Below are 15,487 nucleotides of genomic sequence, written 5' to 3'. Positions count from 1 at the left end.
CCACCACCTTCTCAAGGGCAATTAGGGATGGGCAATAAATGCTGGCCTTGCCAGCAATGCCCACATCCCATGAACGAATTTTAAAAAAATCACTGTCCCCCAAATGCTCCCGCATTCAAAAATGCTCCACCTGTCCCACTTCATTCCCCAGCACTGCTTCCATCCTCTTTGGGCTGGAAACACACTGATCAAGAAAGTTCTCTTGTTTTCATTTCAGGAATTCCTCCCCATCTTTCCCCTTTACATTGTTACTATCCCAGTCCATATTGGGATAATTGAATTCGCCCATTATCATTACCCTATAACCTTTGCATCTGTCTATAATTTGCCTGCAGATTTACTTCTCTATCTCCCTCCCACTATTTGGTGGCCTATCGTATACACCCAATAGTGTAAAGCTCCTCTATTGTTCCTTAATTCTGACCAAATAGGTTCAATGTTTGACTCTTCAACTACATAATTCCTTCCCAGTGCTTTAACAATTTCTTTGATCAATACTGCCGCTCCCTCCACTTTCTTTCCTTCCCTAACCTTCCTGAATATCTTGTAGCCCGCAATATAAAGTTCCCAATCTTCCCCTTTGAGCCAGGTCTCTGATATTGTTACTATATCACAGTCCCATGTGGCGACTTGTGCCTGCAGCTCACCAACCTTAATAACCATGCTACGTGCATTTACGCACATGCACTCTAAACTCATCCTGGACTGCCTTGCATTTGATCCCTGTTTGAACCCTCCTATTTCTGAACTATTCTTTACTTTAGTGCTTTTTGTCTCTCCCACTCCTCTGTGCACCTTGTTTTTCCACTAATGTATGTTTCTGGTGCCCATCCCCCTGTCAAATTAGTTTAAACCCTCCCCCATAGCACGAGTTAACCTCCCCGCGAGGACATTGGTCCCAGCTCTATTGAGGTGGAACAGATCACTCCTGCCCCAGAACTGGTCCCAGTGCCCCAGGTATCTGAAGCTCTCCCTCCTGCACCATTTCTCCAGCCACGCATTAACCTGTCTTATCACTAATATATATCAAAAATAGCAGTGGTCCTAATACTGACCCCTGGGGAACACCACTGTATAGTTCCCTCCAGTCTGATAAACAACCGTTCACCAATATTCTCTGCTTTCTGTCCCTTAGCCAATTTCGTATCCATGCTGGCACTGTCCCTTTAATCCCATGCTAACAAGTCTATTATGTAGCCTTTTGAAAGTCATCAACTGCACTACCTTCATTAATCCTCTCTGTTACTGAGGGAGTGCTGCACTGTTGGAGGGGCAGTACTGAGGGAGTGCTGCACTGTCGGAGGGGCTGTACTGAGGGAGTGCTGCACTGTCGGAGGGGCGGTACCGAGGGAGTGCTGCACTGTCGGAGGGGCGGTACCGAGGGAGTGCTGCACTGTCGGAGGGGCGGTACCGAGGGAGTGCTGCACTGTCGGAGGGGCAGTACTGAGGGAGTGCTGCATTGTCGGAGGTGCTGGCTTTCGGATTTGATGTTAAACCAAGGTCCTGTCTGGCCCCTCGGGTGGACGTAAAAATTCACAGATTCGAAGAAGAGCAGGGGCGTTCTCCCGGTGTCCTGGCCAATATTTATCCCTCAACCAACACCTAAAAAAAACAGGGCGATCTGGTCATTTGTCACATTACAGTTTGTGGGAGCTTGCTGTGCACAACTTGGCTGCCGTGTTTCCTATATTACAACAGTGACTACACTTCAAATGTATTGCATTGGCTGTGAAGCGCTTTGGCACATCTTGAGGTCGCGAAAGGCACTATAGAAATGCAAGTTCTTTCTTTTGATGTAAAATAAACCTTCTTGTAAAACCCATAAACAATTAACGCAAATTCAACAGTGTTTTATAGCCAGTCCATGTACTTCCCCACCCGGCCATTATAGTCCCTTGCCCCAGGATACACAAACTGGTGCAGCTATCATTGTCCAAGATGTTTTGATGAGAGTTCAGCTATCTTTTATTCTTCAGGATTCCGCTATGGCAGTGACATTATCCCATTCTCCCAAGTGGATCAGGAGCAGATGAAGTACAAAACTGATGGGAAATGTTTCAGTGTCCTAGGATTTACCAAGTCTGCACAAGTAAGTGATGGTCAAGAAGTGTCAGTAGTTTGTTCTGCAAATTTAACATTAGTTAGTGTTCCTACATGGTAATGTTACCCAGCATCCACACGCAGTAACAGTATTCAGCATTGTCTACATAGTAGCATTACCTGATAGTCTGTGTACAGTAACGATACCCGGTATTCTATATATGGTAACATTATCTGGTATGCTATATATGTTAACGTAACCTGGTATTTGGTATACAGTAACTTTCCTGGTATTCTGTATACAGCAACCTTACCCAGTGTTCTGTGTATGGTAATGTTACCCAGTATGCTGTATACGGTAACATTACAGGAAGGATGTAATTGCACTAGAGAGGGTACAGAGGAGATTTATGAGGATGTTGCCAGGATTGGAGAATTTTAGCAATGGGGAAAGATTGGATAGGCTGGGGTTGTTGTCTTTGGAACAAAGGAGGCTGAGGGGTGATTTAATTCAGGTTTTACAAATTATGAGGGGCCTGGATAGAGTGGAAAGGAAGGACCTATTTCCCTTAGCAGAGAGGCCAGTAACCAAGGGGCATAAATTTTAAAGTGATTGGTAGAAGGATTAGAGGGGAGCTGAGGAATTTTTTTTCACTCAGAGGGGTGGTGGGGGTCTGGAACTCACTACCTGAAAGAGTGGTAGAGGCAGAAACCCTCAACTCATTTAAAAAGTACCTGGATGTGCACCTGAAGTGCTGTAACCTACAGGGCTACGGACCAAGAGCTGGAAAGTCGGATTAGGCTGGGTGGCTCATTTTCGGCTGGCACGGACACAATGGGCCGAATGGCCTCCTTTAGTGCCGTAAATTTTCTATGATTCTACCCGGTGTTCTGCGTACGGTAACGTTACCTGGTATTTCGTATACAGTAACTTTCCCGGTGTTCTGCACGCTGCGTTACGGTAACGTGACCCGGCACGCTGCGTTACGGTAACGTTACGTAGAATTACATTGAATGTACAGCACAGGAACAGGCCATTTAGCCCAACAGGACTATTGCCGGTGTTTATGTTCCACATGAGCCTCCTCCCTCCCTCCCGACTTCATCTCACCCTATCAGTATATCCTTCTATTCCTTTCTCCCCAATGTGTTTATCTAGCTTCCCCTTAAATGTATCTATGCTAGTCGCTTCAACTCCTCCTTGCGGTGACAAGGTTCACATTCCATTAACTCTCTGGGTAAAGATGATTCTCCTGAATTCCCCATTGGATTTATTAGTGACTATCTTATAGTTCTGGTCTCCCCCACAAGTGGAAACATCTCTACGTTGATCCCATCAAACCCTTTCATAATCTTACAAACATCTGTCAGGTCACCCCTCAGTCTTCTCTTTTTTAGAGAAAAGTACCCCAGCCTGTTCAATCTTTCCTGATGGGTATATCCTCTCAGTTCTGGTATCATCCTTCTCTAGTGTCTCTATGACCTTTTTATAATATGGAGATCAGAACTGTTCACTGTACTCCAACTGTGGTCTAACCAAGATTCTATACAAGTTTAACATAAATTCTCCGCTTTTCCATTCTATCCCTCTAGAAATGAACCCCATTGCTTGGTTTGCTTTTTTATGGGCTTATTAACCTGTGTCACTATTTTTAGTGATTTGTGTATCAGTACCCCCAGATCACTCTGCTCCTCTACCCCATTAAGACTCTTATTTTCCAAGCAGTATGTGGCCCCCTTATTCTTCCTACAAAAATGTAATCCCTCACACCAGTCCTCAGGCACTAATCCCTTTTCTAATGAATTTTTATATATATGTAAAAATATAGACTGGAACAGAAATAGTGTAAAGGGCAAAGAGGGAGTAGAATTCCTGAAATGTGTTCGAGAACTTTCTAAGACAGTGGGCCCGATTTTAGCACCCGCTATTGGGTGTGTTCTCGGCGGGGGGGCCTCGAAAATCGTAAAATCCAGGATCCCGACCGGATCCCGCCTCGATCCCGCCCACTTCCGGGTTCCCCGCTGACGCGCCAGCGTGCGCGCGCAGCCCCTGCTGGTGGGAATCCCACAGGCAATTAAAGCCAGCGGGATGCCACTTGAGAGTATTTATTTAGCTATTTCAGGTCATTAACTGACCTGATTAAGGGACTGTGTGTGATTTTGGATCAACATGGGACTGTTTCCCACACTGGGGGAAACACTCCCAGATCGAATGGACGTGTTGCAGCTGTCAGCCTGTGGCAGCTGCAAAGGTCCATTTGACAGGTGTGGGGGGGGCGGGGAGACCCTCACCCATTGCAGGAGGCCACTCTGTCACTTGGGACAAAGTTTGGCCTCCACCACCCTCCTCCTGACGGTCAAAGTCACCAACCTGCACACTTACCCCGGGGTCCGGAGACATGTACCTACCTTGCGGACCCCCTCAGATGTACATCTTGCGGATGGGGGCCGCCGTAGCTGCAGTCATGACCTCCTCGGAGGGCGAACAGCATCACCAGCCTCGCCATCCACGCCATCCACCTCTGACACGTGGAGCTCCACAACAGAGTGCTGTGACACATCCACCTGCACAGCAGGAGGGAGGGCTACCGAAGAGAGAGATGCGTCGCAGAGGGCACTACCCTCCCCACAGGGTCCACAGACCGAGGCTCAGCCTCCTGGACCTCTCTGAGCAGCAGTGCACACGGAGGCTCAGAGTCACTCGACATGTAGCCGTGGACATCTGCAGCCTCTTTCATGCCGAGCTGCTCCTGGCTGGCCCGTGCACCATCTTCCTACCTGTCGCTGTCAAAGTCACCACTGCCCTCCCAAACTTCTCCTCCGCAGCCTTCCAGGGTGCAACCAGGGACATCGCCGATGTCTCTCAGTCGTCTGCGCAGAAGAGCCCTGCAAATACACCTACACCCACTCTGCAGTAACACAATGGTTGGCATCAGTGGTGGGTCCTCATAGTGATACTCAGGAGTGGGCATTATTGCACAAACCGGACAGGATTCGCGAAGACATGGCAGTAGTGGTGCCAATATAATGTGTGATGTGAGTTGTTCTGAAATTCAATATAAGTAACAACCATGACAAACCCTCAAACACCCTTGTCCATCCCCTTCATGCTCACGACACGTTTGCGTTACGCTGCCTACTGCACATATGTGATGCATGCCCTGTGGCTGCAGCACAGGTGGTGGCAGGTTGAGTGAGGCTGGCCGTGAGAGAGATGCACGAGAGGGTGAGTATGGGATAGAGCCATGAGATTGTATGAGGATTGGGTTGCTTGGTAACGGCGGGGTGAGTACTGGCGAGGTGAGTAGGTGCAGGTAAGATGAGGATGGGGTTTGAGTGGGTATGAGGGGTGATGTGACAGAGTAGTGTTGGCAGTGCAGAAGGAGATGTGGGGTGGGGGCGGTGATGTGGCAGACGGAGTGTAGGGGAAAGACTACGTGTACTCACTGTGGCTGACCTACTGAGGTCATTGGACCGCCTCCTGCACTGTGTGCAGGTTGGCGATATGTTGGTGGCGCTGGTGACCCCCTCTGCCACCCCGTGCCAGGCCTTCCTGGTGGCGGAGGCGGGCCGCTTCCTCCCGCCCGCCGTGGGGAAGATCTCTGTCCTCCCCCTCCTCCTCACCCCATGTATTGATACCTGGGGTGAGGCATCATTAAACTGGGAGCAGCCTTCCCCCTGGGCTGCTCCATGCTGTCATTTTTGCTATTTGTTGCAGCATCTGTCAGTGGAGGACTGCCCCTTTAAATAGAGCGCCTCCAGCTGACAGATCTTACTGCGCATGCGCAGCCCGCCCGACGCGCAGACCAGCAGCGGGGAACCCGGAGGAGCAGGTAAGTGGCTCCAATTAGTGCGTTGCCTGCTACGATCGCGCGGGAAACCCACTAATTTCACCGGGCGCGTTACCCACGCTCCCGCTTGCCCACCCGCCGAGAACCCGCACCCCTGCTAAAATCGGGCCCAGTGTGTTTCCAGTCTAACCAGGAAGCAAACTGCTGGATCTAGTTCTGGGGAATGAAGTGCGGCAGGTGGAGCATGTTTCAATGGGGGAGCATTTGTGGAACAGTGATCATAATATCATGAGATTCAGAATAGCTATGGCAAAGGATAAGGAACAATCAAATGTGAAAATGTTTAACTGGAGGAGGGCAAATTTCGGTGAGTTTAAAAATGGATCTTACCCAGGTAGATTGGAATCAAAAATTGATGGGCAAAACAATAATTGAACAATGGGAGGCCTTCAGCAAGGAGTTGGTTCGGGTACAGAGTAGACGCATCCCTGTGAGGGGGAAAGGAAAGGCATCCAAAGCTAGAGCTCCTTGGATGACTAAAGATTAAAATGAAATGGAAAAAAGGAGACTTATGATAAATGTAAGGTTCGTAATACAGTAGAGAACCAGGCTTGAATACAGAAAGAACAGAGATCATCGCAAAAAGGGAATAAAAGGGGCAAAGCGAGAGTATGAGAATAGATTAACATAAAAGGGAACCCAAAAGTCTTTTATAAACATATAAATAGTAAAAGGGTAGTCAAAGGAAGCATGGGACCGATTAGGGACAAAAAGGAGATTTTCTAAAGAATCATAGAAGGAGGCCATTCGGCCCATCGAGTCCGCGCTGGCTCTATGCATGAGCAATCCAGCGAGTCCCGCTGCCCCTGCCCCGTAGCCCTGCACGTTTTTACGTTTCAACTACTTATCCAGTTCCCTTTTGAAGGCCATGATTGAATCTACCTCCACCATTCCCTTGGGCAGTGCATTCCAGATCCTAACCACTCGCTGCTAAAAAGGTTTTGCCTCATATCACCTTTGGTTCTTTTGCCAATCACCATAAATCTATGCCCTCTGGTTCTTGACCCTTCCGCCAATGGGAACAGTTTCTCTCTATCCACTCTGTCTAGACCCTTAATGATTTTGAATACCTCTATCAAATTTCCTCTCAACCGTCTCTGTTGCAAGGAGAACAATCCCAGCTTCTCCAGTCTATCCACGTAATTTAAGTCCCTCATCCCTGGAATCATTCCAGTAAAACTCCTCTGCACCCTCTCTAAGGCCTTCACATCATTCCTAAGAGCGGTGCCCAGAACTGGACACAATACTCCAGTTGTGGCCGAACCAGTGTTTTATAAAGGTTCATCATGACTTCCTTGCTTTTGTACTCTATGCCTCTATTTATAAAGCCCAGGACCCCGTATGCTTTTTTAACCACTTTCTCAACCTGTGGTGCCACCTTCAACAAATTATGCACACACAACCCCAGATCTCTCTGTTCCTCTACCCCTTTTAAAATTGTACCCTATAGTTTATATTGCATCTCCTCATTTTTCCTACCGAAATGCATCACCTCGAATTTTTCCACGTTAAACTTGATCTGCCACGTGTCCGCCCATGCCACTTGTGGAGGCAGAGGGCATGGCTGAGGCACTAAATGAATACTGTACATCCGTCTTCGCTAGAGAAGAGGACGCGGCCATTGTAGCAGCAAAAGAGGAGTTAGTAGCGTTATTGGACAGGATAAAAATAGATAAACAAGAGGTACTTAAAAGATTGGCAATACTCAAAGTAGAAAAGTCACCCGGTCCAGATGGGATGCATCCTAGGTTACTGAGGGAAGTAAGGGTGGAAATTGTGGAGGCTCTGGCCACAATCGTCCAATCTTCCTTACATATGGGGATGGTGCTGGAAGACTGGAGGATTGCAAATATTAGACCCCTGTTCAAAAAAAGGGAGAGAGATAAACCCGGCAATTACAGGCTAGTCAGCCTAATGTCGGTGGTGGGGAAACTTTTAGAGACAATAATCTGGGACAAAATAAATGAAAGGCAGCACAGATTTGTTAAAGGCAAATCATGTTTGACGAACTTGATTGAGTTCTTTGATGAAATAACGGAGAGGTTTGATGAGGGTAATGCGGTTAATATTGTGTATATGGACTTTCAAAAAGCATTTGATAAAATACCACATAATAGACTGATTAGCAAAATTAAAGCCCATGGGACTAAAGGGACAGTGGCAGCGTGGATACAAACTTGCTAAGGGATAGAAAGCAGAGAGTAGTAGTGAACAGTTGTTTTTCAGACTGGAGGGAAGTATACAGTGGTGTTCCCCAGGGGTCAGTATTAGGACCACTGCTCTTTTTTTTATATATTAATGACCTGGACTTGGGTATTGAGGGTATAATTTCAAAGTTTGCAGATGACAAGAAACTTGGCAATGCAGTAAATAATGTGGAGGTTAGTAACAGACTTCAGGAGGACATAGACAGATTTGTGAAATGGGCAGCCACATGGCAGATAAAATTTAATGCAGAGAAGTGTGAAATGATGCATTTTGGTAGGAAGAATGAGGAGAGGCAATATAAACTAAGTCGTACAATTTTCATTTTACACAAATCGTTGAAGGTGGCAGGACAAGTTGAGAAGGCTATTAAGAGAGCATATGGGATCCTGGGCTTTATTAATAGAGGCATAGAGTACAAAAGCATGGAAGTTATGCTAAACCTTTATAAAACACTGGGGAGACCTCAGCTGGAATATTGTGTTCCGTTCTGGGCAACACATTTTAGGAAGGCTTTAGAGAGGTTGCAGAGGAGATTTACTAGAATGGTACCAGCAATGCGGGACTTCAGTTTCGTGGAGAGATTGGAGAAGCTGGGGTTGTTCTCCTTAGAACAGAGAAGGTTAAGGGGAGATTTGAAAGAGGTATTCTAAATCATGAATGGTTTTGATAGTGTAAATAAGAAGAAACTGTTTCCAGTGGCAGAAGGGTCGGTAACTGGAGGACACAGATTTAAGGTGATCGGCAAAAGAACCAGCGGCGACATGAGGAAACATTTTTTTTACAGAGCAAGTTGTAATGATCTGGATTGCACTGCCTGAATGGTTAGTGGAAACAGATTCAATAGTAACTTTCAAAAGGGAATTGGATAAATACTTGAATGGAAAAAAATTACAGGGCCATGGGGAAAGAACAGGGGAATTGGACTAATTGGATAGCTCTTTCAAGGAGCCAGCACAGGCACGATGGGCTGAATAGCCTCCTCCTGTTTTGTACCTACCACGATACTATGGTGTAATATTGCCTCTGCTATCTCTTTTTTAACTTTTTTAACATGCGCAGATGCAATCCATCCAGACTAGGGGTTTTATCCTCTTTAAGTTTGATTAATTTATCAATTATCTCCCCCTTTTCTGTCTTAAATGTCTTTATATCTTTTTTGATCTCTTCTTCTAATGTCATGCCCACCATGTTGGTCTCCCTGGTAAATACTGAGACAAAGTAATTATTTAATATTGCACCCATTTCACTGTCATTACCTCTGAGTTTATCGTGTGTATCCCCCAATGGCTGATCCCTGACCCAGTTTTTCAATTTTGTAGTTTCTTTTTGCCTTCCTAATTTTTTTAACTTCTTTTCTAGCCTTTTCATATTCCCTTTTGTCATCCTCCTCTTTGTTGTCTATGTACTTAATGTATGGCCTTTTCTTTAGTTTCAATTTTGCCCTTTTTTCTTTATTCACCCTGTATCATTACTGACTAGTTATTTTCTTGTTTTTAGTGGGATATATTTCTCCTGGACTCTTCTTCACTGTTTTAAATGTTTCCCACTGCTGTTCTGTTTCTTTGTTTATCAGTACATTTTTCCAGTTTATTTTCCCTAGTTCCATTCTCATCCCCTGAAAATCAGCTTTTTTCCAATTTATTGCTTTGGTCTTTGTCTTACTTGTGTCCTTCTCATTCTTTATCTGAAACCTTTTTATGCTGTGATCGCTATTGTCTAGATATTCCCCTACGCTTACTTCTCTTACCTGTTCTGGTTCACTTCCCATTACTAGATCCAGCAGTGCTTCCTCTCTTGTTGGGCATTTTACATACTGGGTAAGAAAGGAGTCCTGCATATATTGTAAAAACTCCATTCCCTGTACCCCTTTACCGTGCTCTTCTTGCCACTTTATTTAGGTATAGTTAAAATCTCCCATGATTATTATTCAATGTCCTTTACTCATTTCGCATATTTGCTTACCTATTTCTTCCTCCACCCCATTTCCACTTTTAGGTGGTCTGTAGTATATCCTTATTAACGTGATTGATCTCTTATCTTTTATTTTAATCCATAGGGATTCTGTTTCTATCCCTCTGATAGTTAGGTCCCTTTTTTTCTACTGCCATTATTTTATCTCTAATTAGTACAGCTACTCCATCCTCCTTCATCCTTCCCTATCCTTTCTGATTATGCTATAACCTACAATATTTAGTTGCCCGCCCTGTACTTTATGTTGCCATGTTTCAGTTATTCCTATTACATCTGGTTCCCCAGTTTTATTTTGGATGCTGTGTACAGGCAGTTTAATTTATCTTTAATAGTTGTTCCTTGTACTTTATTTTTAACAATCCCTTTATACTTTTTGTTTTATAACTGTATTTGTTCCTTGACCGTTTGTTATCTTTATTCCTTACCCTAGCCTGATCTTTACACTCATCTCCTGTTTTTTTATCTTCAAGCTTTTGTTTTTGCTACCAGATCCCTCCTCCATCTTGCTGGTTTAAAGCCTTATGCACCAACCCATTTATAATTTCCGCTAGGACTCTGGTCCCATTCCGGTTCAGGTGGAGCCCATCCCAGCGGTACAGCTTCTTTCCTGTCCTAGTACTGGTGTCAGTGTCCCATGAAATAGAACCCCTCCTTCCCACACCACTCTTTTCAGCCATGCATTCGCCTTTCTGATCTGCCCATCTCCATGCCAATTAGCACGTAGCTCAGTTAGTAAACCTGAAATTACCACCCATGAGGTTCTGCTTTTTAACTTAGTTCCTAGCTTCTGATATTCCCTTATTCTGATATTCCCTTAGCAGGACCTCCTCCTTTTTCTTCCTTATGTCATTGGTGCTGACATGGAACATGCCACAACAACTGGATCCTCCCCCTCCCTTTCCAAGTTCCAACAAATATATATTCGATTGAGAAATAAAAACTCCACAGGAAAAGTGATCCACCCGTGGCTAACTAAAGAAGTTAAGGAGAGTATTAGAAACATAGAAACATGGAAAATAGGAGCAGGAGTAGGTCATTCAGCCCTTTGAGCCTGCTCCACCATTCAATATGATCATAGCTGATCCTCCATCTCAATACCATATTCCCACTCTCTCCCCATACCTCTTGATGCCTTCTGTGTCTAGAAATCTATCTATCTCCATCTTAAATATATTCAGTGACTTGGCCTCCACAGCCTTCTGTGGTAGAGAATTCCACAGGTTCACCACCCTCTGAGTAAAGAAATTTCTCCTCATCTCAGTCCTAAATGTCCTAACCCGTATCCTGAGACTGTCACCCCTCTTTCTAGACCCCCTAGCCAAGGGAAACATTCTTCCTACATCCAGTCTGTCTAGCCTTGTCAGAATTTTATACGTTTCAATGAGATCCCCTCTCATTCTTCCAAACTCTAGTGAATACAGGCCGAGTCGACCCAATCTCTCCTCATACGACAGTCCTGCCATCCCAGGAATCAGTTTGGTAAACCTTCGCTGCACTCCCTCTAATGGCAAGTATATCCTTTCTTAGGTAAGGAGACCAAAACTGCACACAATTATCAGGTGTGGTCTCACCAAGACCCTGTATAACTGCAGTAAGACATCCTTGCTCCTGTACTCAAATCCTCTTGCAATGAAGGCCAACATACTATTTGCCTTCCTAACTGCTTGCTGCACCTGCATGTTTGCTTTCAGTGACTGTTGTACGAGGACACCCAGGTCCCTTTGTACATCAACATTTCCCAATCTATCACTATTTAAATAATACTCTGCCTTTCTGTTTTTCCTTCTGAAGTGGATAACTTCACATTTATCCACATTATACTGCATCTGCCATGTATTTGCCCACTCACTCAACTTGTCTAAATCACCTTGAAGCCTCTTTGCATCCTCCTCACAACTCACGATCCCACCTAGTTTTGTGTTGTCAGCAAACTTGGAAATATTACATTTGGTTCCCTCATCCAGATCATTAATATATATTGTGAATAGTTGGGGCCCAAGCACTGATCCCTGCGGTACCCCACTAGTCACCGGATACCACCCCGAAAAAGACCCATTTATTCCTACTCTCTGTTTCCTGTCTGATAACCAGTTTTCAATCCATGCCAATATATTACCCCCCAATCCCATGAACTTTAATTTTGCACACTAACTTCTTATGTGGGACTTTATCAAAGGCCTTCTGAAAATCCAGATACACCACATCCACTGGTTCTCCCTTATTTATCCTACCAGTTACATCCTCAAAAAAACTCCAGTAGGTTTGTCAAACATGATTTCCCTTTCATAAATCCATGTTGACTTTGTCCAGTCCTGTTGATATTTTCTAAGTGTCCTGTTATCATATCCTTTATGATCGACTCCAGCATTTTCCCTACTACTGATGTTAGGCTAACTGGTCCGTAGTTCCCTGTTTTCTCTCTCCCTCCTTTTTTAAATAGTGGGGTTAAATTTGCCACTGTCCAATCTGAGGGAACTGTTCCATAATCTATAGAATAATCTATACAATGCATCCAATATTTCCATGGCTACCTCTTTTAGTACTCTGGAATGGAGATTATCCTGGGGATTAGATTGAATGAAGAGGCCTATAATGTTGTCATGAAGAGTAATAAGCCTGGGGATGGGAGAGTTTTAGAAACCAACAAACGATGACCAAAAATTGATAAAAAAGGAGAAAATAGAATATGAAAGTTAACATTGCTCCCATAGAAGCTGAGACAGGAGAAATTATAATGGGGAATCAGGAAATGGCAGATCATAGAATCATAGAAAGTTACAGCACAGAAGGAGGCCATTCGGCCCATCAGGTCCGTGCCGGCCAAAAAAGAGCTATCCAGCTTAATCCCACTTTCCAGCACTTGGTCCGTAGCCCTGTAGGTTACAGCGCTTCAAGTGCACATCCAAGAACACTTCAGCAAAAGAGAACAGAGAGATTGATTAAGAGGGGAAAAATAGAGTATGAGAGTAAACTAGCAGGGAACATAAAAACTGACTGTAAAAACTTCTATAAATATGTCAAGAGAAAAAGATTAGTGAAGACAAATGTAGGTCCCTTACAGCCAGAAATAGGGGAAATTATAATGGGGAACAAAGAAATGGCAGAACAATTAAACACATACTTTGGTTCTGCCTTCACAAAGGAGGACACAAATAACCTCCCGGAAATGTTAGGGAACCAAGGGTCTAGTGAGAGGGAGGAACTGAAGGAAATCAGTATCAGTAAAAAAAAAATAGTGTTCGGGAAATTAATGGGGCTAAAGGCTGACAAATTCCCAGGGCCTGATAATCCACATCCCAGAGTACTAAAGGAAGTGGCCCTGGAAATAGTGGATGCATTGGTGGTCATCTTCCAAAATTCTATCGACTCTGGAACAGTTCCTCCAGATTGGAGGGTGGCAAATGTAACCCCACTATTTCAAAAAGGAGGGAGAGAAAAAACGGAATTACAGACCAGTTAGCCTAACATCAGTAGTGGGGAAAATGCTGGAGTCTATTCTAAAGGATGTGATAACAGAACATTTGGAAGACATTTACAGGATTGGACAAAGTCAGCATGGGTTTATGAAAGGGAAATCATGCTTAACAAATCTACTGGAGTTTTTTGAGGATGTAACTAGTAGAATAGATAAGGGAGAACCATTGGATGTGGTGTACTTGGATTTTCAGAAGGCTTTTGATAAGGTCCCACATAAGAGGTTAGTATGCAAAATTAAAGCACATGGGATTGGGGGGAATATACTGGCATGGATTGAGAATTGGTTGACAGACAGGAAACAGAGTAGGAATAAACGGGTCTTTTTCTGGGTGGCAGGCAGTGACCAGTGGAGTACTGCAGGGATCAGTGCTTGGGCCCCAGCTGTTCACAATATATATCAATGATTTGGATGAGGGAATGGAATGTAACATTTCCAAGTTTGCAGATGACACAAAGCTGGGGTGGAATGTGAGCTGTGAGGAGGATGCAAAGAGGCTCCAATGTGATTTAGACAAGTTGGGTGAGTGGGCAAGAACATGGCAGATGCAGTATAACGTGGATAAATGTGATGTTATCCACTTTGGTTGTAAAAACAGAGACAGATTATTATCTGAATGGTGATAGATTGGGAAAAGGGGAGGTGCAACGAGGCCTGGGTGTCCTCGTACACCATTGGCTGAAAGCGAGCATTCAGGTGCAGCAAGTAGTTAGGAAGGCGAATGGTATGTCGGGGTTCATTGCAAGAGGATTTGAGTACAGGAGCAGGGATGTCTTACTGCAGTTATACAGGGCCTTGGTGAGATCACATCTGGAGTATTGAGTGCCGTTTTGGTCTCCTTTATCTGAGGAAGGATGTCCTTGCCATGGAGGGAGTGCAACGAAAGTTTACCAGACTGGTTTCTGGGATGGCAGGACTGACGTATGAGGAGAGATTGGGTCGACTAGGCCTCTATTCACTCGAGTTTAGAAGAATGAGAGGTGATCTCATTGAAACATATAAAATTCTAACAGGACTAGACAGACTAGATGCAGGGAGGATGTTCCCGATGGCTGGGGAGTCCAGAACCAGGGGTCACAGTCTCAGGATACGGGGAATGCCATTTAGAACCGAGATGAGGAGAAATTTCTTCACTCAGAGGGTGGTGAACCTGTGGAATTCTCTACCACAGAAGGCAGTGGAGGCCAAGTCATTAGATGTATTTAAGAAGGGGACAGATATATTTCTTAATGCTAAAGGGATCAAGGGATATGGGGAAAAAGCAGGAACAGGGTACTGAGTTAGACGATCAGCCATGATCATTTTGAATAGCGGAGCAGGCCCGAAGGGACGAATGGCCTACTCTTACTCCTATTTTCTATGTTTCTATGTTTACTTTTTAAACAAGTTGAGGTTTTCTCCCTCTACCTCTTGTGCTAAACAAATATTTTACATAAGAACATACCAACTTACGAATTAAGAGCAGGAGTAGGCCATTCAGCCCCTCGAGCCTGATCTGCCATTTGATAAGATCACGTCTGATCTGATTGTGACCTCAACCCTATTTTCCCGTCTACTATAACCTTTGACTCCCTTGTTAATCAGGAATCTATCTAACTCAGCCTTAAAAATATTCAATGTCCCTGCCTCCACCGCTCTCTGGGGAAGGGAGTTCCACACACTCACGACCCTCAGAGAAAAAAAATTCTCTCTCATCTCCGTCTTAAATGGGAGACCCCTTTATTTTTAAACTGTGGTCCCTAGTTCTAGTCTCTCCCACAAAGGGAAACATCCTCTCAGCATCTACCCCTTCAAGTCCCTTCAGGATCTGAGATGTTTCAATAAGATCACCTCTCATTCTTCGAAACTCCAATGTATACAGGCTCAACTTGTCCAACCTTTCCTCATAAGATAACCCCCTCATCCCAGGAATCAGTCAAGTGAACCTTCTCTGAACCGCCTC

At 44.7% G+C, this 15,487-nt stretch overlaps 1 protein-coding gene across 3 annotated transcripts in view; it reads left to right on the top strand.

The window, feature by feature from the left end:
• xrcc5 (X-ray repair complementing defective repair in Chinese hamster cells 5) overlaps window positions 1-15,487 on the top strand; it is a 487,392-nt gene that overhangs the window by 121,560 nt on the left and 350,345 nt on the right. For all 3 annotated transcript variants that reach the window (XM_067986924.1, XM_067986923.1, XM_067986925.1), the window contains exon 9: window positions 1,977-2,089. In XM_067986924.1, coding sequence (XP_067843025.1) covers window positions 1,977-2,089 — 113 coding nt within the window. The remainder of the gene's footprint in view (window positions 1-1,976; window positions 2,090-15,487) is intronic.

The sequence above is a fragment of the Heptranchias perlo genome, chromosome 7 (genome assembly GCF_035084215.1).
Source record: "Heptranchias perlo isolate sHepPer1 chromosome 7, sHepPer1.hap1, whole genome shotgun sequence".
Lineage (NCBI taxonomy): Eukaryota > Metazoa > Chordata > Chondrichthyes > Hexanchiformes > Hexanchidae > Heptranchias > Heptranchias perlo.
This window is presented reverse-complemented; position numbering and strand designations above follow the sequence as displayed.